The sequence below is a fragment of the Vitis vinifera genome, chromosome 11 (genome assembly GCF_030704535.1).
Source record: "Vitis vinifera cultivar Pinot Noir 40024 chromosome 11, ASM3070453v1".
Lineage (NCBI taxonomy): Eukaryota > Viridiplantae > Streptophyta > Magnoliopsida > Vitales > Vitaceae > Vitis > Vitis vinifera.
In genome coordinates, this window is record NC_081815.1 from 11,005,845 (window position 1) to 11,032,433 (window position 26,589).

The 26,589-nt window shown below is 32.8% G+C and overlaps 2 protein-coding genes across 4 annotated transcripts; both read right to left on the reverse strand.

Annotated features, from left to right (window-relative positions):
- Positions 1 to 8,331: 8,331 nt before the first annotated feature.
- Positions 8,332 to 16,924, reverse strand: LOC100262122 (uncharacterized). Of its 3 annotated transcripts, none has more exons than XM_059740790.1 (9): positions 16,262 to 16,924; positions 16,018 to 16,104; positions 15,576 to 15,629; positions 13,537 to 13,653; positions 12,563 to 12,697; positions 10,898 to 10,984; positions 10,484 to 10,576; positions 9,395 to 10,391; positions 8,332 to 9,168 (listed from the first exon to the last, which is right to left on the reverse strand). In XM_059740790.1, the coding sequence occupies exons 1-8, from the start codon at positions 16,749 to 16,751 to the stop codon at positions 10,120 to 10,122; spliced, it is 1,335 nt and encodes a 444-aa protein (XP_059596773.1). In that variant the 5' UTR covers positions 16,752 to 16,924; the 3' UTR covers positions 8,332 to 9,168; positions 9,395 to 10,119. The 3 variants fall into 3 exon arrangements, with proteins under 3 accessions (XP_059596773.1, XP_059596772.1, XP_019078371.1); XM_059740789.1 differs by having other exon boundaries at positions 9,402 to 10,391; positions 15,955 to 16,104; positions 16,262 to 16,923; XM_019222826.2 differs by having other exon boundaries at positions 15,955 to 16,104; positions 16,262 to 16,923.
- Positions 8,545 to 9,724, reverse strand: LOC109123380 (ankyrin repeat-containing protein At5g02620). Its single transcript, XM_019222933.1, has 2 exons — positions 9,395 to 9,724; positions 8,545 to 9,168 (listed from the first exon to the last, which is right to left on the reverse strand). Exons 1-2 carry the CDS (start codon positions 9,722 to 9,724, stop codon positions 8,545 to 8,547), a joined length of 954 nt encoding a protein of 317 aa, XP_019078478.1.
- Positions 16,925 to 26,589: the final 9,665 nt, after the last annotated feature.

Below are 26,589 nucleotides of genomic sequence, written 5' to 3' on the forward strand. Positions count from 1 at the left end.
TCTAGGCTTTCTAGTGTGCAAGAACTTATCCTAACACCACATCAAGAGCCCTTTTAAATAAGCCATGAACATGTACCTTCCACCATCTATGACTCCAATACCAGTAACAATAACAGGATCATTGATAAAAGATTAAACCAAAATTAATCCCCGAATATCCAAATGATTGAAGCACCCGGTGAAAACTATAAGCTTAATTTAAACCATTATTGCAGCAAGAGAAAATTGCCTGCATCTCGTCCCATATATGATTTTCTTCAATTCCTCCAGTCTCTCTTTGAATAGCCCACGGTTAGAAAGATCTCTAACAAATTGCATTAGAAGAGAGAAGACAACCTCATGTTATGAACCTGACATCTCTAACATAAGCATTCTTAAGTATAGGATTCCAACGACGATTAGAGACATATCTCCAGAATAATGAGAACCAAATTTGTGGCCAAGAAGAGTATTAACATCGCCACTGCCTCGGGGCCCATGAAGAAGCTATGATTAGCCTGCATGATCAAGAGCAACTAAAGAAACTAAGGATAAAAGAAGTGTAGCTGGAATCCGAGTGCCACCATTCAAACTGTCGAGCAACCAAGTGTTCTATAATGATGCCATCTAATAAGAGAACTCAATTGACACCTCATCTACACACAAGTGGTGTAGTAGCCAATTCTGAAAGGTGCCATTAAATCAGTTGAACCCCTCTTGATCTCGAATAGCAGAACCCTACTCACCAAACCATAGTCCATTCCCACCATAATAATCACCTTCAAAACTAACACTGATAAGGCCTGGAGTTGTTGAAACGTCAGAAGGCTCTTCTGACCAACTTTTTCACAGCTTCGCGAAATACCTTCTCAGACCATTTCCCAATGGTTTTCTCGTGGAGTTTTGTGGACCCGCATTTTTCACATGCACCCCCACTCGATCGGCGAGACTCACTTTTCTATTTGTGAAAATTTAATTTTGGAAAAAAGTCGGAGTCGCCACTTATTTTATTTTTATTTTAAAGGGAAAATAAAACAAAAAATAAAAACCCTAAAATGTGACTCCATAATTTTTGGAAAAAACATGTCTTTGAAAAACCCGAGTCTAGGTCTGGGGATCAGGTTACCTATTGGGAAGGTACTTCTAAAAAGGTCTCTATTGACTAAGTTGAGGGAAACGTGGCAATTAAATGGTTGATCATGGATACCTAAGTAAGCTAAGGGTTTTCAAAAAATAATATGTCAAGCAAGAAAGTCTGATCATAGAAGAGAGTCAAAGTGCGTACTTGAACAGCTTCTCAAGCGCTATCATGAAACATGAAAGTTAGTATAAAGATATATCACACAATATGTGTCTTTGTCAGAGATAATCAAACAAGCATCAAATATACATCAAGGCAATCAAATAGGATAGCAAGCATGGGCATGGTATGCAATGACAATCATGTTCACAGGGTTTAGAAAGTGGGTATTAGGGAACGTACCTAGATAGTATATATAACTCATACCATGCTTCTGCGGGACATGGAGAGGTTAGATAATAAATACTAGAGCAAAAAAATCCTAACATGCACATCCAATTAATATAACAAAAAGAATGATCGAAGTACACTAAATTTCCAGTCATCACACATGTCTTGCATAGAATTCTTAAAAAAAAAAAAAAAAAAAAAGATAAACACGATTTTAATAAGTAGCAAAGATGGTAGTAAAAAAAGGATTTTTTTTTTTAAATATTTTTTTTTGTTATGTAGGGGTTTCACCAATTCCCCAATTGATGATATACACGAATTTAGCCCAAAATTATCCCATTTATGTGGGACCACGAGCTTTGATTTGTGTTTGATTTAAAACTAAAATTTTCATTAAAAACCGAGAAAGATGCAAACCGATCAAAAAATGGTTGCATGTTATTTTAAGAAAATGGGATTTTTTTATTCTAAGAGCTCTAAATGAATTTTTAAAAAATAGAATTTCTTAAAGGGGTCTTCGGAGAAAAAAGGTTTTGATTTTAAAATAAAAAGAATTAATTTTTAAAATAATAAAACACAAAAAACAAAATACCAATCAAAACAAAAGAAAACGAAAATAAAAAAATAAGGGTTTAGAAAATCATGTCAATTAAAGTGGTGAAGGTAAGACCAACCCTCATGAGTTTCTAGTGGCCTTCAAAAAATAAGAATTTAACTAACAATCACTAAGGCATCAAATTTATGACTTCCTAATCAAACAAACTAACAAAATATTACTCAAGACTAACATTTAGATTTCAAGAAACACATGAATTAAAATAAAAATAACCAATCAAAGATTAAAGCCAACAAACTTAGCATATGGAGATAATAATATGGAATCATTTTAACAAAATATGATAAATCAAAGACCAAAGTTCAACAATCTTGAAGGTATGAAAACAATGACATGCAATTAACTGGATTGATTATCTAAAATTCCTAAAGCTCATACTAAATGTCACTAGATCAAAGCCAAAATTACCGTACTTAAAACATGAAAATAATTGCATGTGATTGACTTAATTAATTAAACAAAATTATAATCAACTGCAAAATTGGATATAAACGAATTAAATTCAAAGTTGATGAAATCGAAAACACACAAACACATTCAATACTAAAAATAATTAATACTAGATTAAATTAAGAACATCAACATCATCTAATAAGATTGGCTAAACTATCAAATCGAAATCACAAATATATTTAAACTAAAACAAATAAATAAATTAACAAAATAAAATTAAACTAAGATCGAAATTAAAAATATGGAATTTGTTTAAGAGGGTTAATCAAACAATTGAATTAAAATCATGAATGCATTCAGATTATAAAATAAATTAAAATCAAACTAAATTGAAATTAAATTCTACTTAATAAAATTATTGGAATATTAAAAACTCAAACTTTACTTGATACAATCATTTAAACTAAATAATTAAGATCCACGGATGCCTTTAAGTTAAAAACGAATTAAAATTAAAGTAATTGGAATTAAAAACACAAACTTTATTTAGCGTGATTATTTAAACTAAAAACGAATTAAAATCAGACTAATTAGGATCACTAACACATTCAAATTAAATCATAAACTAAAACTAAGTTAATCCAAAATTAAAAAAAGTAAACTTTATCTCTTAAATTATTTAAACTAAGGAATTGAAATCATTAACGCATTCAAATTAAATTATAAACTAAAACTAAATTAATCCGAAAAAAAACGAATAAACTTTATCTCGCAAATTACTTAAACTAAGAAATTAAAATCACAAACATATTTAAACTAATAGGTAAATTAAAATTAAACTAATTTGGGATTTTAAAAATATGAACTTTATCTATCAGGAATACTTAAACTAATGAATTAACATTTCAAATACATCTAAACATATAGGATAGATTAAAATTGAATTAAATTGAAATTAAAAATAAGAACTTTTCTAATAGGAATAATTAAACTAACGAATTAAAATAAAAAAAACATATAGGATAGATTAAAATTGAACTAAATTGAAATTAAAAATAAAAACTTTTCTAATAGGAATAATTAAACTAACGAATTAAAATCACAAACATATGGGATAGATTAAAATTGAACTAAATTGAAATTAAAAAATAAGGACTTTTATAATAGAAACAATTAAATTAAAGAAAACTACAAACACATCTAAACATAAAAGATAAATTAAAACTAAATCGAATTGAAATAAAAAAGGGAACTTTACCTAATGGGATAAATTAGACTAAAGAATTAAAACCACAAACACATCCAAACTAAAAAAAGAAAAAATAAATTAAATTAAATCGAAATTAAAACAAGAAATTTATTATATAAGATTAATTAAATCAAAGAACTAAAATCATTAAAACACTCAAGACCAAAAGGATGAATCAAAACGAAATCAAAATAAATTTGAAAGCGTTCACTTACCTATAAACCGTTATTTTTGGAGATTTTGTGGGTTGCTCCTTTTATTTATTTTTTTTATGGTTATATGTCGACTCCTCAAAGTTCTTCGAGTGTCCTCTCAAAAGAATTGCTCTCGTGTCCTCTCTACCCTCCTAAAGAAAAGTCCTTGTGTGTTCTCTCTGCTTGTTCCTCTAAAAAAAATCACTTATGCTTGGATCCTCTCATTTATTTATAAGGCAGCCCACTCCTTATGGAATATCTTATTTCCATTTTTTCCTACATGCACGTGGATATGGGAAGTCCATTATGTGTGCCTCACTTGGAGATTTCCCTAAGGATGCAACCGTATCTTGTTTGGTAAGTGATCAGATCCCCTTTAATCTTATTTCCATATGCTCCCGGATGTGCCTCAGTCGTGATCTGCCCATTTTCTATATGCAGCCCTGATTGTTTCTTCAAGCAAATCATATGCAGCCCGGATTCCTTCTTAAAGTCGTGATCTGCCCACTTTCTATATGCAACCCGGATTCTTTCCAAGTTTCCCTATTTGGCCGTGATCTCTTCTCCTTGATGGCTCCAAGTTTCATGCAAAATTAAAAATAAAGTTGAAATAAGAAATCATGTAATTGGAAATAGAATAAAATAAAATAGAAAATCAAATCACATAGCCACAAAAATCCAAAATGTCAATTCATGGAATTAAAGAATAAATGAATAAGTGAATAAACAAACAAATAAATTGATAAGGGTATAAAAATAAATATCAGACGTATGCAATTAGAAAAAAATCAAGAAATTAAAGTAATGCAACGAATTATAATAATTTAAATGTCAAAGTCAAACCCTCAAAAATAAAAGTTCATTTCATGTAATAAATAGTCAAGTCAATACTCATCCTATCTCAGAAAATGAAGTAGCCAAAATCAAGAACACGCCTAAGTAGGCTATGCCAAAAGAAGTGTCCAAATGACCTATTCTGAAAGATTGTTTAAGTAACCTAGGGTGAATGAGTGCAAGTTAAAAGGTGCCAAGTGCATTTAAATGGGCCTAAGGTGATGTCTAATGGGCCAAATGTATCTAAATGGATCTAGGGTGCCTAAGTGGGCCTAAGTCTAAATTAGGGCTGTCAAGAGTCACAACGGGGTTAGATAAATCCCTCAACCAAAGTCTCTGAGATAGCTTAAGAAAGGTAAGTAATGTGAGTAGTTATGAGCCACCAAAGGACTACTGTAAAGTATCGAACAAGTATCTAATAGGACATGTAATAGGAGGACAAAATTGAGTGTCTACAAGTTTACACAGAAAACCTGACATGCTCTTTGATAACATTTTTAGCTTGAGGACATGTATCCTTGTAGGAGTTTATAACCAGACCTAGGTCTTCTTTCTCACAGCCCATGCATTTGGATAAGAGCCAAGAACAAAGGAAAGCCACAATAAGGAAGAAACCATGGAAACAGAGCATAAAAGAAAATGGATAAAGATATCATCAAATGAGGCTTCACTTCATAGGTTGCAGTGAGCCTACTGACTGGGTGGAAAAAACCATGTCAAATGTAAATATTAACATGATTCTCAAGCATTTCACAGTAGAGACAAAACAGAGTGAGATTAACAATGGCAAATATGGATTCAGGATCAAATTTCAACAAGTAACAAGTGGCCTTTACTATCCACTCCCAAGCAAGCCAATAATATTCAGATATCAATAGGAAATGTAGAAGAACAATAAGAATCCAAATGAACAAATAAATCTATTACTTTCATACCTGGGAGAGCTCATTTCCAGCAACGTTCTATTGGGCTTCAAGCGTCTTATGTCCTTTTCCAAAAACCAACGAAATCAGTAAGCCAGCTAAACCATTCTTCTCGACTTTTCTTCTGCCGTTCTTTGGCCCCCAAATGCAAGCCCTCTCTGCTTTGTAAAACCCAGAATATACCTCTATATCTCTCTCTCTAACTCTCTCAGTTTTTTTTTCGCAAACTTTTCTTCTATCCCCAGCTCACTCTCGTTCACCATACTCAGCCCAAAATCCCCATTCCCTGAAAAAAGAAAATCTCCCCTTCCTCTCCCGAGTTCTCTCTCTAAAAATCTTCTCCAAATCACCTCTTCTTTTTTCTTTTTCCTATGTTTTTTTTCCTTTTTCCCCATCAATACTCACTGATGCACCCTTTTCACCTCACTATCTCTCTCTAAAGAAACGGCCCCGCCAAAAATTTTTCCATGTGTCCCCTCTCCATGGCCTACATTCTCTCTCTCCCTAACTAACCCTAAAAGGAATTCTCATTGTAGAATATCCCTTCTACTTTTTGGTCGCCGTAGAGAAGGTCTCCACTGTCATGTAAAAAAAGACAAAACTCCCAAGTGACAAGAAAAGTGGTGAGAGGAAAAAAAAATACAATAAATAACAGTAATAAAAAACAAGTGTCTACCTATTAAAAAGGGTCTACACCCTCGTTTTTAGTATTTAATAGAATAAAATTGGAATTCAAAATAAATTTTACTTAATTGATTTATGAGATCGAACTATTTTTCATTAAAGAGTTAATGAAAAATTGAAATTTATAATTATATTCCTTCAAATAATTTTCATAAAAAAATAAAAGTAAAAATGAAGAGGAGATAAATTAGTTAATACATTATTTTTATTTACTATAAACTATTTATGGTATATATATAAGTTTTTTTTTTCTATTATGTTGCAATTTTCACTCTTTTAGTCTTAAAGTTTTTTGGGTCTTCTAGTGTTATTTATTTGGATGGTTAGTCATTAATTTGTATTTGACTTTTGATAATAAAATCTAGCTATGATGGATGACAAGAAAAACCAATCTTTATTTTTTTTATAATAAAATTAAAAAAAAAAATTCTGCTTTATTTTGAAATAAAAGAATATGTTTTAATCTTATATATTATAAAATTTAATAATATCTATGTAAATGTAGTATTTTTAAAATTTCATTTTCAAATATTATAATTTATTTCAATAGTCAATCATTAAATTGATTCTCCTAGCTAATATTTTTATAATTTATAGAAGAAAAACATTATAACCTCTCTAATAAAGTAATAATAAATCAACTAATTATTATTTTTCCTTTGTAGGCATTTGAATGTATTGTTATTAAAATGCCATATTTTTATTAGTTATTAAAATGAGATAAAGAAAAAAACTTAAATTTGTGTACTAATTTTTTAAATATTTATCATTTTATTAAATAAAAGACAAAGGATCTTAACATAGAAAAATCAACTCGGTATGAAAAGTAAATTATTCAAACTTGACCTAGGGCTTAGGGCATGATATTGAACAAAGTTGAAATATTCATATTATTGCCAAACTTAAATTTATGGTAAAAAATTTTGGTCCCACAAGATATATTTTAAAATATGAAAATTTTAATTTATAATTTAACTTGATAATTTGAAAAGTAATGACTTTCCATTCATCCAAATTTATTGAATTACTGTGAGTAGATAATAGGATAAATAATGAGGCAATTCTTTGACCTTGAGTAGATAAAGTATTTTAGGGTGCTCATAAATTATTCGTATGGCAATTCTTCGACCTTGCTTTTCCTTTAACATTACACTTATCTTTACACTATTATGTCAGATACCACAGTACGCTTAATAAGTATTTATTTAAAGGAAAATTTTGGAGTACTAGTATTAAATTAAAGTTTGGTATGTGATCATATTTTCATTTTCCATACATTATATAATATTGTATTATACCTAAGTAATAAACATATTAAATAAAATTGGACCCCCATATTCAAATTCTGAACTATTGCTATGACATTGTATATATTATTGAAACAACTAACAAAGTAGTAATAGAAATTATTTTTGTCTTGAAATAGTATTTAAGAATGAGGACGGAGAAATCATTAAACTTTAGTTAGTGGTTGAATTGTCCTCATTTAAAACTTTTTATTCAGCCCATTTATTAATGGAACTCCCTTATGATTGTTACACTTTTTGCACACTACTTTTTGTACTTTATCTATTCTTTTGTGTGTTATGTAATATCTCTTATGATTGCACTTGGAATCTTGTCAAAAGTATCTCAATTCATTTCTTAATATATCATAGTAAGAGCGTTCTTGTGTTTCTTCTTCATACTTTTCAAAAACTTCCTTTGATATTGTGATGGAGTAGTTTCATCTTGTAGTTCTTTGTAATCTTTCTCTACAACCTCTCATGCATTTTGCAAATCAAACAAAACCTTCATCTTGATGCTCCAATTATCATAATTGTTCTTGTTGAGATGAGGGACTTGAAGTAAATACATCAAAATCAACTTTCATCTTTTTTCTATCACCCAGCTGGTACCAATTTAAGGGTACTTGAAACAAATACATAAAATTCTTTATCTTTTTTGTATGATCCTAATACCGGTTGAAAGAAATAAAAATAATGATATGACAGAATATAAATAATTGATTAAGAATTAAAAAAATTGTTGTCTTACACCCTTCTTGTTCAAATATATATAAATGCTTTGATGTAACAAGATAGAAACCTTCCAGGACAAAACACCCAAAATATAAGAAACTACATCAATCACTCAAAATAAAATATTTTAATTAAATTTTAAAAACTAACTAAAATTATAGTTTTTAAAAACTTCTTAAATCAAGTTTCACTCCCCAACGGAGTATACCTTCCATTATAAAAAATGGTTGGGACCTTCGTAAGAATGGCACATATGAGATCCATGTATAAAGGTAAATGGCCCAGGGCGAAAATTGCTGCAGCTGGCAGGCAGGTGACTGCATAGATTGGAACTGCCACAGATCTAAACTGATCATCCACAATGAAGAAGTGGCCTGCGCAGAAAGACACCAATATAGCTGCTATGGAGATCAGAAGTAACGACAAACCCCCCAGAAGCTTCGTTGGCAAGGCCATCTTAAATTCATTCTCTCGGTATCTAGAGGTGAGAATCCCTAGAAAAATTACCAAGGAGGTGACTGAGCAGCAAAGAGAAATTAGTGATGAAATTGAAAACACTTGAAATGCTAGTTCCTTTCCACGAACTGGTTTCCCTTTCTCTACGCCTCCTGGAACATTGGTTGTTGTTGTAAAGGCAACAGTTGCAATAAGCGCTGCTACAACCGAGCATGAATTCGAGGTCTTATATAGCCATTTTCCGCCTTGTTGTACGAGTTCTTCATGTGTGTTTGTGAAGACCTCCAATGCGGTCTTGCCAGCATTGTTATACAACATCAAGTTTGGTGGCATGGAACTCTTCACATGCTGCAAGCATGAAACAAGATATACAATTTTAATGATATTTATTAATAATCCACTTACCAGGAGCTCTATCATTGTGTATGTAGAAAAAAAAATTAAAGCCTCATGCTTCATTTGTGTTGTACGATGACAATTGGATACACAAGCATGTTGAGAAGTAAATTAACTGGAGAAAATATATACCTAATAAAAATGAACGCCATATAGAAAAAATAGTTTGGTCTCATACCTCGTACCATTTGATTTCCCATTTCATTTGCAATGCAGCACCTGGAATAATCCAAGGATTCATAGACTTATTGTAATTTGCAGCAAGATGCAACATATTGTTTCCTTCAATATCCACTGCATGAAATACACTTTCGTTATTATATTTCTGTTTTAAGAGATCATACAGAGAGGGTTGTCTATTCTCCACTGCCAACAGCAAAACGTTCTTCTTCTCTGAGTTCGTGTCATGGATGGCAACTGGAAAATGCTCGAGGATGCTCTCCACAATTTCTTTGATACCATTCTTTGCTGCGGTTAGTAATGGCGTCTCTTTTCTATCAATTTTCATCGCTGCCAATACCACAATACTCAATTCCTAAGCTAAAAGAGAAAAGGTCTAGCATGAGCTATGAGTAAAGCCAAATAAAACAATTTTATGTCGTCAAAACAGACGTTAGAGTATCAGTTTCCACTGATCTTTGACAATTTGACACAGATGTTGCATAAGATGGAAAAATTATGTTAAACTCTTTATAGCTGCCTCTGATCCTACTACTCATCATGTATACAACCGACTAGTTCACATCAACTACAAAAACTAGAGACTCCAACCTACCATCCTCTTTATATCAGTGCATCAAACAAATTGGAAAAGCTAGCTATTAGGAGTGAAATAATAATAATAATAGCCCTATCGTTTTTTTTTTTCCCTACTTTTTATGTCATTTTGAAGGTACCCAGACTTTACACTACCAATTCAAGGAGAGAGATACCTGTTTTATCAGTTTTGTCCAGACCATTATTTTTGGCCTCTATGGTATTTTGGTTAGTTTCCCCATTTGGAGATTCGAGAGCTTTCGTAACTGAAGTTTCTTCTTCTTGGGATTCTGATGATCCGGACCTTCCAGCAGCATCATACTGGTAAATCTTAGTACTTTTAAGCATTTTTTCGAGGATATGAACAGACCATACGTGCTTCTTTTTTACGTCCTTAATCTTCTGTATGTCGCTGTATCCTTTAGAGCCACGTAAGAGAGAGACAATTTAAAAATATATTGCTTTAAATAATAGCAGAAAGGAAGATAGTGATGGGAAAGTGGTGCTATACCCAATCCAAGGATAACCAGCGTTAGTTTATATACAAGCTTCATCAGCTCGAAGCATGTTCGATAATTTGGTGGGAATTTTTGTGGACCTTCACCTATATATATATATATATATATATATATGAAAAATAGAAATAAGAGACTTCTCAATAGACAAACAAAATTCAAAATTAAATGGTCTAAAAATAAATTGATCATCCTAATATAGCTAGTTGGCATGTTATTAGGTTCAACTCCAATCAGGATTTTGTTTTTATATATATATATATATATAGATAGATATATTTAATACCGTAAGCTATAAGATGCAAGCTTATGCATCACAACTTGCACTACCAAATACTTTGTATAGATAAAAAGTATTTGTCCTTGAAGAACATAAGGTAAAACTGGATCCGACATGCAGGCACACTGACCTTCATGTTGGTCTCGTTTTGGGTTCTCTGCTCCTGAAATGCAGGCACACTGACCTTCATGTTGGTCTCGTTTTGGGTTCTCCGCTCCTGAAATGCAGGTTGGTCACAGCATTCATGTCCATAAATAAAGAGACAAATTCAAAACATGGTCCAAGCTATGTCAAGGGGGTGTGAGGAAGTTGAAAAGCTATGTGCAGATGAAGTGCCCTAATGCAGCATTTTTTATAACTTTCTGGTCAGATATTTCATGTCGTATCTGTCAAATGCAAATATGTATTTCTTCATTAAGACCACCGTAAAAGTTGTCCTTTATCTTCTTATTATTATGGTTGCTACTATATTATCGTTGTTATGATCACTGCTGCTGCTGTATCATTATACCATACTATTACTACATCATTACATTACTACTACTACTTCTTATACTATTACTACTTTACTACTTATTTTATATATATATATATATATATATATATAAATTAAAGGGATTTTTCGAAAGATATAAGGAAGAGAGACAAAGAAAGTTCTCACTATCATCTATGAAGTAATGGAAGAAAGCACTTTGATTATTTTTCTAGAAAATACATACAAGGGAGTCGATAAGGTATAAAAAGTTTATCTTCAAACTCTTAGAAGAGAATTTGAATGTTTGAGTATAAAAGAATCAAACTTAATTAATTTTTGATTATTTTTCTAAAGTATTGGCTATTATGAATTTACTAAAAAGAAACGGTGAGAGTTTAAATGATACTTGTATGATTGAAAAAATACTTTGATCTTTAGATTTGAAGTTTGATTATATTGTTGTGGCCATTGAAGAATCTAAAGATTTATATCCTATAACCGTTGATCAACTTATGGGATTATTGCAAGCCCATGAAGAAAGATTAAAAAGGAAGAGCTAACAAAAATTAGAATAAGTTCTTCAAACAAAGCTTTCATTAAAAGAGAATGAAAAAAGTTTTAAAGAAAGAAATCAAAATAATCATAGATGTGGATGTGACCATGGAAGTGGTTGTGGAAGTGGCCAAGGCAATAGAGGAAGAGATATTTTCAGTTCATCAAATAATGAAGAAAAAACGTAAAACTCATATCTCTCAAAGAGGATGTGGAAGATGGCACAATTCAAGGTAAAATGAAATGGGGTATGATAAATCTTAAATTTAGTGTTATAATTGTAACAAATATGATTATTATACTTATGATTGTAAAAGTTCCACTAGCAATATGGAAGAACAAGCCAACTATGTTGAGAAGAAATATGAAGAAGAACCTATCGTATTGTTGGTATATAAAGGAGAAAGTAAAGAAAAAAACACATAATATCTTAGCACTGGAGCAAACAATTACTTGTGTGGTTTCAAAAACATGTTTGTAAAGCTTGATGAATCAGAAAGTGACCATGTTAGTTTCAGAGATGCATCTAAAATTATGGTAAAAGGCAAAGGTAAAATCCTAGTTCGTTTGAGAAATTGAAGACATCAATTTATAGAATGTCTATTATGTGCCTAACATGAAAAAGAATAGATTAAGTTTGGGTCAACTTTTAGAAAAATGCTATGACATTCATATGAAAAATCAAAGCCTTTAGAGTTGTTGTGACTACATATGCTTTCACCTTAAGGCAATTCCAACTTTAAAACTAGTTCCTACATATGCTTTCACCTTGAGGCAGTTCTTTCGTGTTCCCCTCCAATCCCGCCTGGCCATGTCTTTTTGCATTATCTCCGTTAGGGTTCTCCGCATCCCTCATTGAGCCAGAGTTTTTCGCATTTTCCCCAGTAGCTCTTGAATTAGAGACTGTTGGACATTAAACTTGATTTATCAACTTCCAAAATATGAGAATTAAATTTAGGTTCTAAAAAGTCATGAGAGAATATTATATTATAAGTGTTTATATTTAGTTTCTATTTTGAGTTGTTAAGGTCTTAGAAGGTTTCTATATCTTATTATTAGAAGTTTCTATTTTATTTAGTGAGCAATTATAAATAGGAGATTATTTGATGTTTAAACAAAAGAGAGTGGTATAAGACAAAAAGGTTTTTAATTCTCCCAAATTTTATCTTCCTTTATAATTTTATGTTTCTTTATCCACCTCATTACTCCAACAAAATTAGCATTGACGCTTCCGCATACCCAACAGAAACTAGCTTTGCCTGTTCACAGCATTCATATCCATAAATAAGTTAAAATTTTATTTATTTTTATTTATTATTATATTTTATTCATAATGGACCTGCCAAGGGCTAGTAGATGTGATTAGATATTGATAGCAATTTTCTGATTAGGTCTTATGACTACACTAAAAGTTGTTATAATTGTCATTATTATCATTGAAGAAGAAGAAGCACAGCCTAGAAGAAGAAGTAGAACAAGAAGCACTGCCTAGAGAAGATGTAGAAGAAGCACCACAGCCTAGGGGAAGATGTCCCACTACCAGAAGAAAAAGAAGCAGCAGCAGCAGCACCACTGCATAGAACAAGATGTACCACTACAAGAATAAGAGGCACCATTACGAAGAAGAAACACCACGCCACTAAGTAGTATTAGTAGCCCACATACCTCTATATATAAGCTTGATGATTGAATCATATGTCATTATTAGATGGAAACAAATGTCTAGGATTTTCATTGCTTACCCCATCCATAGAAAACCAATAGAACATGATATATACGATTCAAGAAGTCGCAGCATGTGCTATAATTTGATGGAAACTGTTGAACGTTTGGAGATTCAATCTTCCTTGATTCTTGACCTATTAAAAAAATCCAATTAGCGTAATTGTTTATTGTGAACCTATCAATGCTGTAATCGTTGAACGTACTGAACAACTATCAAATTCATCATATAAATGCTTCAAACAAAAAAAGTGTAAGTAAACTAATGGCTCAAAATTGGACGGCCTGCCCTCTGGCACTAGGTGGTTAGCATAGGATGGGTTGGTATATGATGTGCGGGGGTACCCGAACTCAGAAAACAAAAGTTGGCTAAATTTCTCAAACGGAGTATAAATTTAGCTTGTGGCAAGCATGCAGAAATGCAATTGATAAGACATATAGCACCATTTTTAGTTTAACTAGGTGGCTGATCTTGGAAGGTCAAGAGCACCACTCTCTCCAGGTTATTTTCTGGTTGACTCGTACCAAGATAACTTACCAATCCTGAATTGATCAATTCAGTCTGTTTAGTGGTCAATGGCTTAAATAGAAGTGATTTGATGATAATTAACTTAATGCTGCAATCAGCAAGCATATGATAAGAAGGAACGCAGTTTTATCAGAACTGACGAAAAATAACAAATCCAGAGCAGAAATTGAACTAAAATGAGATCAACTTCACAAGTCAAGTTGGAACTGGGCACCTCATTGCACCAAACGCATAAAATAACGGAACATTCAAGGAAAATAGAAGTGCTAATCTATGCCATAAAGATACTGAAACCTCAGTACATGATAAATGCAAGTCTCATGGATTTTTCAGTCGATTAAAGAAAACTAACATAAATAAGCTTTGGGTTTCAACAATTGATGAGAAAATTCTTAACAATTAATCATAGTATGATTCAAACCTATTAACAAGTTCTAAATTAGCAGATGATCTGAAAACTGGACCCATTTTATTGGAGAAATATTATGCAAGGAAGTAGTCGACAAGCAATAGCGAATGTGGTTAGAGGAGTCAGAGTTGCTTAAATTTTTATTAATAATGATAGATCCTGCTGGCAGGTTTAAAATCAGCATATGACTCCAAAACTTTACCCAGAGTTTGAGTAATTGGGAGAATTATGTTTTGGGGTAGATGGGACCCCAAATTAACAAAAGGTCCATATAACTCTTCAAATTGAGTTGAAGGATATGAAATAGTAACGGACAAATATACCCTTTAAAAACACATATAAAATATTTTATAAAATTAAGTTAAATAATTTTTTTTCAATAATTTTTTTTTCAAAAATACTAAATTAAATAAAAGTAGTTTTCAAAAATATTAAATTAAATAATTTTTTTTTCAAAAATATTAAATTAAATTAAAGTATTTAAAAAATATTAAATTAAATAATTTTATTTTAAAAAAATATTAAATTAAATAAAAGTATTTTAAAAAATATTAAATTACATAAAAGTATTTTTTTAAAATATTAAATTAAATAAAAGTATTTTTCAAAAATATTAATTTTTTTTCTCAAAATCAACTAAAGGCATCTTTGGAAATACTGAAGGATGATATCATTCAACTCAATTTCCATACTTTCATTGGGTCTTGGGCTCAATTTGAAGAGTTATATGGACCTTTTGTTAATTTGGGGGCCCATCTACCCCCAAAACATAATTCTCTCTTATTAATTTCAACAAGTACTATAAGAATACGGGATGAGAGGAGTTGGAGTAAGGTTTAGGTTTTTATTTCCAAATCATGATAAAGACAAAGAATTAATAATAGTAATTAATTAATATCAGTAGTAGTATAACGGTCAATATAGTTCATGAATTTTTCTTCTCTCAATTTCATGTAGCAAAATGATGATTAATTATATATATACATATATGTGTGTGTGTGTGTGTGTTGTGTACCAGCCTGCTACACAGGCACCTGCCACCAGGAATATCCAATACATACTGAAAAAGCTGTGTTTTGTATTTTGTAGCTGCATACTGGTAGTTGAAAATTGATGTATACCTATTTGGTTCATGATCTGATCTTGTTCTGGCAGCAGCATTTTGACAGTTATACCTTGCAAAAATAATAATATTAATAACGTGAACAAAATTTTGTTGCAGTGAATATAGTATAATATAGTTACAGGATTGGATCTAATCCATCACAGCAAGAACTTCCTTGGAAAGTAGTGCTAGGTCCTGACAAGAAACAAATACTACGTGCATGGGCTTCTTATGTGTCCTTAATATGAACACATAATTGGTATGAATGTCTAAGCGCATGCATGCATGCACTAGGCCTGGCCACGCAAATCATCTGTTTCCAGTGAAAGCATTATATATATATGGAAGGTTATTGGTAATGTCTAATGAATGATGAGATTGGGAGTCTGTCTTACAAGAATAGATAATTCTTTCCAGCCAGGTGAAGTAAGTACAACTTCTGAATATTTGAGGCTTACTGGCCAGGAGATGGAGAGGTGACATTCCTCTTTCGTTCATGTAGGTCACAAGCTCTTCATGCCGTTCCAATATAAGTATTGCCAATTCTGTCAAGCACAACAAAAAGTAATGTTGATTATTTAAATATCGAACGTGTTGAAATATTATAAAAGCAATATGACATGACACACGTACGGGCACTTGGACGTGTGTGTGCATGCATGCTATCCTCCTACGAGGACGCCTGAAATTTAAAATGCTTACCGAAGTATTCTCCATTAATGGCGCAGTGGAGAATGGTTTCACCACTCTTTCCTCGATAGTATCTCGTTATTTCTCGTTGTTCGCAGATTTTAAGGAGAAAAACGAAAGCTACCTTTTTCCCGTGGAGAGCGGTCAAGAAGAGGGGTGTATGGCTGTCTTCATTCCGCTGATCCACCAGACTTTCATCCACTTCAATTATGCGTTTGCACATGGCCCTATTTCCCATGGCCGCAGCCAAATGGAGAGGCGTGTTGCCATGCTCGTTCTGAATTTTTAGAGCTTCCTTCCTGCCCTTGGAATCCAGCACTTTAATAAGTTGTTCAACCATATCTACACTTCCTTCTGAGACAGCTATGTGCAATGCTGTGTCCCCAGAACTAGTGATCTTGGCTGTGTGAATTCCCAAGTTTTGCTTGTACATTTTCACAACCTCTGTCCATTCTTTTTTCATGACCATGTCAAACAGTTCTTTTTGACTGGTTTTCGCCATTCTTCCTCTCCTGATGATAGAGTAACAAGTAAGAACCTCACCCACTCCTATCTATACCTTCAAACAGATAGACGACATGCATATATACAAATATACCAGCCCCGCTAGCCCATCCCCCTCCACTGTTCTCTGGCTATGCTCTTCCAAAAGTGATACCTTGCTCAAGATTTGGGATAAGAACAAGTATGGACTCCATCGTACGAAAAGAAAAGCATAGCAATCATGAATTTAGTCCTTGCTAAATAATTGATCATCTTAAAGATTCTTAATTAAATATTAAATGTGATTCAATTAGCTCACTCTGTTTTCCACAATGCATCAAGACTTCCGCTTTTGTAATTTAGTTTTAGTTTGTCGTGACTCACGTTGTTAGCTTTTACCCAGTCGAAAAGAAAAAGTCTAGTCTTCGTGTACAACCTACCGGCAAAGGCAAAAGGAAAGAGAAAATAGAAAAGTGAAAGTCTATTCCTTTGTTCAACTGCCTTTGCTGTGTCTATATATATATATATTAAATGTAGATGTTTGTTCACATTCCATCACCAATTGTAACTTTTAAAAAGTAATAAAAATGATTATAACTAGTATTCCACTCTTTTTTACCAAAAAAATTAAAGTAAAATCTGAAAAAAAAAATAAAAAAAAATAAAGGAAAAAAAAAAACAGATATAAAATCAATAATTTTTTTTTATATATATATTTCAAACTTACTTCACTTATTTAAACACTTCTATATAAAAATTAAATAATTAAAAATTATATAAATTTTTCATCAACTATACATATATTTGATTTTTATTTTATTTTTTTCATAATAACACCATATATGATAAATCACTTCGTCAATATTTTTATTTTTTTATTTTTGATTCTTTCCATAAACATAGCACTAAAACCTATTTTTGATTCCAAAAAGTTTATGTGAGTTAATAAATTTATTTTATATGTTATGTTTTTTCTTATTCTAATTTTTTATTTTTTTATCTCTTTAATGGGACATCAATTTCACTTCTAAGAAGAAAAAAATTAGAATTAATGTCATCTAGTTGATCAGTAAAGATTTAATATTTGTAATGGTACACTTTTTGAGAGAAATTAAGAATCCAAATTTATCTCTTCATTTAAGATTCCGGATTTGTTGTTGTAATCTCTCTCACACAGATATATATAAAAAACACACAAAAGAAAATTATAATTAAAAGCGAAAAGAATATCAAAGAATGGAAAATCAAAAATTTGAATCTTTAATTTTGCTAAAAGTTCTACTTAGTTTAGGAGTTTTTTCTTTCTTCTTATAGGGAACATGTGATTGGCACGATCAACAAAAGTAACTTGTGAGTTGCGAGGTTATGCTTTATGCTATAAACAAAAGAAAAAGAGCATGCCCATATTCGGGAACAATTTGATGTCCCACCATGTTACATTAATTCTCCTGCTTTGATGACAAAGACAACACCATGAAGAGTCACAAAGGTTGCTTGCAATATGATCCTAATCCTCGTGACCCCTGCTTTGTAAGACAAAAACAACAACACATGAAGAGTCGCGAAGGCTGCTTACAATATGATACTGGTCACGAATATAAATCATATACATTCATGTAGAGCACCTTATTACAAGAGTTTTGGATATTGGCTTCAAGTTTGAAAAGAAGCAACTATGTCATCAAGCCAATTTTGTTATTTGTAATATAAATAATATATTCTATATATAAATACATATGATAAATTATACATGCATAAATATATATATATATATATATATATATATATATATATATATATATATATATAAATTAATTAATTTTAATTCTTATGTATTTTGTATAATAATTAAATAAAATATAAATATAAATTCATAAATAAAATTATCATTATTTTAAAATAAAAAATACTTACATATGTATCATCATTTCTTTTATGTTATTTAATACAATCAAATTATATAAATTTCTATAAAATGTACTTTTAAATTCTAACTATTATTGGATATCACAAATTATATCATATATATTTTTTTAATAAACCAACTTCAAAATTTTCATTATTATTTTTTATATCATTATTTAAAATTTTTCTCAACATTTTTATGATCAATTTTCATCTCACTGAGCCCTGTCGGTTGAGCCGTTGTTAGCCGTGGATAGGCGTTTGTTAGGCTGTAAGAGGGTTGGGGTGACGTCTCATAAGGTTTGTCAATATGCTATTAGGCTCTAAATCAAAACCCTAAAATGAGTTCAATTTTCAGAACCATGTCTAGGAGATCCAGTGATTCTCAAGATACTGTTGTAAACAGTAAAGAAATCAATTATCCTAAGATCCAAAACGATTTAGATGATTGGAAGTTACCCAAGGTGTCTAATCAAGAAATTTATAAGAAAGGAACCTTTAAGTTTTTCACAGATTATACCATCAAAACCTCTTAAATGTCAGTCAGCTTAGAACAAGACGACCAAGCCATAAGACTCCTAGATAACAAGTCCATTGAAAAACATAAGAAAGATGACTATAATTTCATACATTTTGGTATGACTCAAGTAGCAGCTAAGCCTGTGACAAGATTAGGTTTAAACACCTCTATTGTCATGTGTTTAAGGGATAATAGGCATCTCGAATATCGAGATTCTATTATAGGCGCAGTCTAAGCTGGACTAAATGATAACCCAGTTTATTTCCAATGTTTTCCTAACTTCATAGTTAGAATAAGAGATGCAAACATCTTAGATTTTGTTGTCTTGCATATTAAGACCCATGGCTTTAAGATCAAACCAGGAAACAGTCTTGTTTCAATCATAACCAGGTTTGCCTATAAGAGCATGAACACAAGCGTTGGATCTGGGGCTCCTTGCACCAGTCCTAAGGGTGAGACCACTTACTTTCACTCAGATATGCTAGATAAGTCAGATTTCATCGTTCCCAAGAAGATCTTGTGGAAAGAAGTTGAGTTTCCAGAAAACTAGCATTTTGATAATGTCTTTCCAGCCATTCAACAGAGATCTGAAAGGATTGAACAGATTGTTCAATATCCTGATGGAGGAGGGGATCTGATTTTCTCCAACTCTTTCAGACATTCCAATAGCCCTAGAGTTTCAGTTTATGAACCCTCTAGAGCTTCAAGCTCTTCTATCCCAATTAGAACCACTAGGGAAGAGGAAGATTCCTAATTCGGGCCCAATTGGTGTCTCAGCTGATTCATGTCCAGCTGGTGCTCCTTGATTGAGGGAGTAATCAACAAAATTTATAACCTATTACACCATATACTAGGGTAGCAAATAAAAAGCTACTATAGTATAGCGGCTCTAGGATCGTTCACTGGGAAGGGTTTCCAAATTACAAATGATACCAATTCAAAGTGAATTGGTGTTGTTTCATTTCAAGGTTAGCTTAAGAAATAAAACAAAAACTTTGACTGGGAAAGATTTAGATTTAAAATAACTACAAAGCAAGTGATGGAAATTACTTAAGAAGAAAAACATTCCTTGGAGGGTCAGGTTCACTGGGGAGGTTCCTCATGCAAAAGACATAGCTCCGGTCAGTTGGTTCATTTCCTCGCGTTAGAGAATCAACATATAGTCAATTCTCTAACCGGTGTTGTACAGATACATCCTTTAATTAGATTTCAGCTTTAATTCTCTCACTGATGCAACTTGCAACGGTTCGAGCCTCTCACTAAGCCTTAACCATTCAAGGTGATCTTTAACCTTGGACTTCCCTTCTCAAGCTCGCAAGAGATAACTAATGGATGTCTCCTTGGAGTCCAAAAGCTTACCAAGTGTTGGCAATTCCAGAAAATCCTACCTTCAAGTCACCTCCCAGAGGCTCGCAAGGGGTAAACTAGTGCATCTCCATGGTTGGAGATCACTTGCCTTACCAAGTGTTGGCCCAGGTGACTCTAAGGTGTTTTAAGTTAACTAAAAACATAGAAATCACTAAAGGATTTCACTTCCTCTTCATTCATGGTTGAAACCACAAAGCTTTGCATTCTTGCACTTGGAACCTTTCCCGGCAACCTTAGCTCCAAGGAACTAAAGGTTTAATTACTCATTCTCTGGGGAAACTTCCTCAGAGAGTGCATAACTTAAAAAAAATGAAAAATACAAAGTGAGAAGATAAGGCAAAAAACACAGGTCCTGAATTTTACTTGCTTTCTAACTTTTACAAAAGGGTTCCTCCTCGAGAACAGGCTCTCGAGGGGTATTTATATGAACATAATACAAAACTAATTATCACATGGATATTTACTCTTTTTCCTAACTTAAAAGCTAAGGAATCTTGTAATTGGTTGCTTACAAGGAGAATTTTGGGATTTAGACAACAAAAATCTGATAAAAAATATCTCCCAATGTCGGTAGCAAATATCGGGAAGCACTAGGGACCATTTTGCAAGTGAAAATGATGTCTGCGAGATTTCGCAGAGGCATAAAAAGGGTTGCGAAATCACTTCGCAGCAAACGGCTAATTTCGCAACGCTGCGAAGTGGTCTTTCAACTTGTGGTAATCGGCTTCCATCGTGACCGGAAACTTCAGGGGGAAATCACAGTACTGTACAAAAAGGCTGCGAAATCATCTCGCAACAAAAGGGTGATTTCGCAACACTTTGCGAAATGCTTCTTTCAACTTAGAGTGATTGACTTGTAACGGCTGTAACTTCTTCGTTTCAACTCCGAATTATGCTCCGTTTGAAGCATTGGATTGTTGACTTCCTGAGCTTTAAAATGATATATAGCATGTAGAAAATGGACTTCGGGAAGTGCTCCAAAAGTGGCTGATATTACTGTCATCAAGAATATACTTTATGGCAGATTCTCTTTGCTTCTTCTCCTTACATTCCGGATTTACTCATGGCAGCAAAGGACTTCAAAGATTTAGTTCTTCACGTTTCTGAGCTTCAATTTGCTTTGCCAAAGATTCCAAACAACTCTCCTCAATCTCGGATTGCTTTGGTGATCAAAAAGGCTATCAAAACACCAAAACTTAACACATATTGATTAGAAGTGCTTGCAAAGGTCCTTAATATGTTAATTGGGTTAAAAGGCAATAACTACTACTCAAAAGTGTTTAAAAGAGTTAATTACAAGCTATGAAATAACACATTTTGAGTAGTAATCAATTCCAACTCAGGAAATCCTAAGAACATTAAGCTAACAAGTGTTAGAAGTCACACCAACATGGCTAGACCATTTTACACAGAGGAAAATGAGTCTACTCAGGAATCCCAACAGGATGAGTCCCTTGTTATGTCTCCTACCTATTCCCAGATGATTAACACTATAAGCCTAAGTGATGAGGACTTTGAGATCAACAAGGATCTCTTAAGAAAGGACTTCTATTCTGAAGTCAATAAGCAAAGAAATGATTGGTTCTTTAGCACTATCCCTAAAGTCATAAGAGCCATTTACCAGGAAGAATTTTATGCCTACTTAAGACAGGAAAAGAAAAACATTAAGTTTTGGATTTGGTTTGAACTCTTCAAACAAGATGAATATCCAGATTATCCCTATAAGCGTGTTAATAACACTAAGAGCACTAATAAAATTAAGTCTTTTGAATTTTCTAAGGAATTCCAGGAAAATCCCTAAATTAACCAGGCTTTTATTAATAGGATTAACCAGAAGATTAAGGATAATCTTGTTGCCCCTTTGATTGTCCAGTCTCATAAGAGAATCAATATGGTCAAAGGTGACATTAGTTTAGAAGAAGAAGCTAATGAACTAATTAAGATGTTTGAGGAACCCCATAATCAAACTATTTCAAAAAGTATTAACAATTTGGAAGCCTTTAAGACTAGGAATTACTATCCTAGACCTACCTTTCTTGACATGCAGTTTGAGGAAAGAAATCAGCATACTCAAGCCTCATACACCAGTGGTACTATCTATGAATGGAACATAGATGGTATGACCGAGTATAACATACTCACTAAGCTTCAAGAAATGACCATGGTAAGTACAACCTATAAATTAAACAATAGACTGCCAGATCATGCTGTAGCTCAGACCATTGTTGCTGGGTTTATAAGACAGCTTAAAGGTTGGTGGGATAATTATCTCACTTTTGATGATAAAAATAGTATCCTAGAAGCCTATAGGATTAATGAGAATAGTGAAATTGTTAAGGACGAAGATGGCCAAGATATAGAGGATGTAGTGGCTACTCTAATCTACTCAATATCCAAGCACTTCATTGGAGATCCTGCAAAAATTAAGGATAAAACTGCAGATCTCTTGACCAACCTTAAGTGTCCCAAGCTTCATGATTTTAGGTGGTATAAGGAAGTCTTCCTAACCAAAGTCATGCTAAGGTCAGATTGTAACCAGTCTTTTTGGAAAGAAAAATTCATCTCAGGATTACCCAAGCTTTTCTCTGAGAGAATTAAGATTAAGATAAGGGAACAGTATAATGGTCAAATCCCTTATTACAAGCTAACCTATGGTGAGATTATAAGCATTGTCACAACTGAAGGGATTAAGTTGTGCAATGACTTCAAGCTTGAGCAACAAATGAAGAATGAACAAAAAATCTACAAGAATGAATTTGGATCATTCTGTAGCCAATTTGGTTTCAGCCAAAAGGAAACTATGCCTCACTCTAAGCAAAAACCAAGCAGGAAGCCTAGCAAAGATAAGTTTTACCACAGTAAGAGAGGTACCTATGACAACTATAGGATGAATGATACTAAGCAATCAAGACACATCCAAAGAAGGGTTAACAAAGATACCCAGAAAAAGGTAGAAGCCCCCTTAGATGTCAAACCAATTATCTGTTTTAAATGTGGCAAGGTTGGCCATTATAAAAAAGATTGTAGAGTTAAGCAAAAGATTAATAACTTAAGTGTCTCAGATGACTGAAAAAATATGCTTTGTAAGGTAATGTTAAACTCCACAGATTCTGAATCAAGGACTGATTTAGATAATGAAGGTGATATTAATCAACTAGACAGTAGTGGTGAAGTTTCTAACCAATCTTCTAGTGACCAAGCAGAATGTATTAAGGGTAATTGTAATTGCCGTCCTAAAACTATAAATGTCATAAGCCAAGATCAGGAATTTATCCTAGATACTTTAAGGAAAGTTGAAGATGAAAAGACTAAGCAAAATCTTTATGAAGTTTTTAAGAAATCTGTTGTTAAGATAGAAACTAAGAAGACTGTAAATCCTTATAGTCTTAATGATATCTTAAATAGGTTTGACTAGTAGTCTCCCAAGGAAGTTAGCATTAAGGAACTTCATGATGAAGTTGGGCAGTATAGAAAGGAGATTAAGGAGTTAAGACAATTCATAGGTTTAGGTCTCTCTGATCTCCAAGAACAAATCAATAGAATTATCAACCAAGGAAACCTTATGGATATTCCAGAATCTTCTCATGATAATGATAATGAGACAGATACTTTTTTGAATACTGTGAGTAGGGTTATCTTCCAGAGGTGGGAAGTCTCCCTTACTATAGTAGTCAAAGATAAATTTGTCTTTAATATTATTGCTTTGATTGATTCAGGAGCAGCTGAAAATTGCCTTCAAGAAGGTCTTGTACCTATTCCTTTATGTGAAGAGACTAGTCAGTCTCTATTTGGAGCCAATGGCAAAAGACTTGCCATTAAGTATAAATTAACAGATGTTCATATCCGTAACCATGACATCTGTATTAAGCAAACTTTTATCCTTGTTAAGGATCTTAAGGAAAAAGCCCTCCTAGGAATACCCTTCTTAAGCTCTATTTATCACTTGTGGGTAGATAACCAAGGTATAAGAACAAAGCTTTTTGATAAGGAAATTCTTTTTGAATTTGCTAATCTTGTTGTAAACATCACTCCTTGTGATCAAGAAATTAATCTTATTGGAATAGATGATCCATCTAAGATATTAGGTACCCAATTCATTCATAATCTCATTATAAATGATATTTTAAGCATTCCTTTATGCATTTCAAAATTTCAAACTGATATTTTGAACCAAGGATTTTTAAAAGTTGTTTTCACATCTGAGAAAACAATTAAGTATATAGCTTTTAAGTATAATTTAATGGATTGGATTATTTTAAACCCTAATTTTCAAATTAAGTTTATTAAAGGAGAAAGTTTCATTCCTAATCACTCAACTCGTGGAATCTGCAGGGTTCATGAGACCATGGCCCCTAAAAAGAATACCCAAGCTCCTAACCAGAAAACCCAATCTAGTCAAGCTCCTTCTCCCCATAAAATGCTATGGAGCCAACAAGTTGAAGAAGAAGAAGCAAGGCTTCATTTTTTTCACCCTATGCCTAATAAGATGATGACCTTGTACTATGATCATTTTGATCCAGCTAATCCAGTCAAGGCCACCCAATACCCAGCCATTTCAGGGTCTCAGACCTTCAAGCAAGTCACTAAGGCTAATCCCTCTCAAAAGGAATTAACATCAACCTCCTCTTTTTCAAACAAGCAAATTGTGGTGGCTGCCAACCCCACACCTCTTTCAACAAAATCAAGATATTGGCAAAATGATTTAAATCAACCTCTTTTGGTTATTGAAAGAGAATTTTTCTCCGAAAACCCCAGAGAGATTGCTGCAAAAGCTTTTCAAGAAAATTTTCATTATCCCTTTGGTGATATTTTAAAAACAAGAGAATTTTATGAAGTAGTCCTTATAGAAACTGGTTCTATTAAAATTAAGCATAACGTTGATAAATTCAGCAATATGGGCTTGGCATTCTCCACCTGCCATATCTATAAGATTCTTACTATCAAGCAATGAGGTGGAAATCCTAATCTTTCAAGGGAATTTTCTGAACCATCAAAGCCAAGGTTTTTTAATTATTAGGATTATCAGAGAGCATGGTTCAACGCTTTTCTGATCCAGAATAGGGACTTCCATCATTCATGGATGTTCTATTTTCCATCTAAGAATCAGTTTTCCTCTTTCCCATTTTGGTTCCACAGTTGGTGGACTTATTATGGTCCAACTATTAAGATTCTTCCTAAGCCTATCCTGGATGGCTTTGAGCTATTCAACAATTCTTTTGTTATCCCTAGAGAACTTTCAGCTTTTCCCCATTTACTATTCTTTTTCAGCAAATTTGGCCTTGCTTGGATAGTCCAATGGGACTATATTATCATTGCAGATGAATCAGCAGCCTTTCCAACTCTAGGAAGGACTTATAAAACTAAATGGTGGGACGCCTTGAAAAATGATGCATCTATTGATGCAGTTAAGCAATATTTCCTCAAGAACCCCACACAAGTCTCAGCCAATGATGATATGTCTCAGTTTCTCCTCAAAAAGCAACAACTACAAGCCATGCTTGCAGCAGCTAAGACCCCTCAAGATTTCCAGAAAATCCTTGAAGAAGGGAGCTCAAGCTTTTCCCAAGAAAATTCTTATGCAGAATCTGATGATTCAACAAGCTACCTTCCAGACAATGGTGACAACTGTGAAGGAATCCTTCCTCCAATAAGAAGATCCAAGTAATCATCAGCCTTATGTCTTCCTATCGTCAAGAATATTTTACGACTTTGCAGTTTCAACTCCAAAAGCAGCAAGCATGTGACTACACAGTCTAAAGTAGCCAGTCTATAAGTCTTCTCAGCCAAAAGTGGGTTTTTTGGTGGAATTCGGTGGAAAAGTGAATTTTACTATTCACTATTCACTATTCACTATTCATGCATGAGATTACTATTCATGGCAGTTAGTCAAAAAGCAAACAGTGCTTTGTCTCCTCTTTTTGGCTATTTAAGGAGGCTTGATCCTCATTTGTAAGCATCTGAAATTTTCCATTTTTCTCTCCCAAGCTTATGCTCTCCCTTCTCTCTTCTTTCTCTCTCAACATGTAAGTCTTTCAAGCCGCAAGCTTTCTTCAAAGCTTTCCTC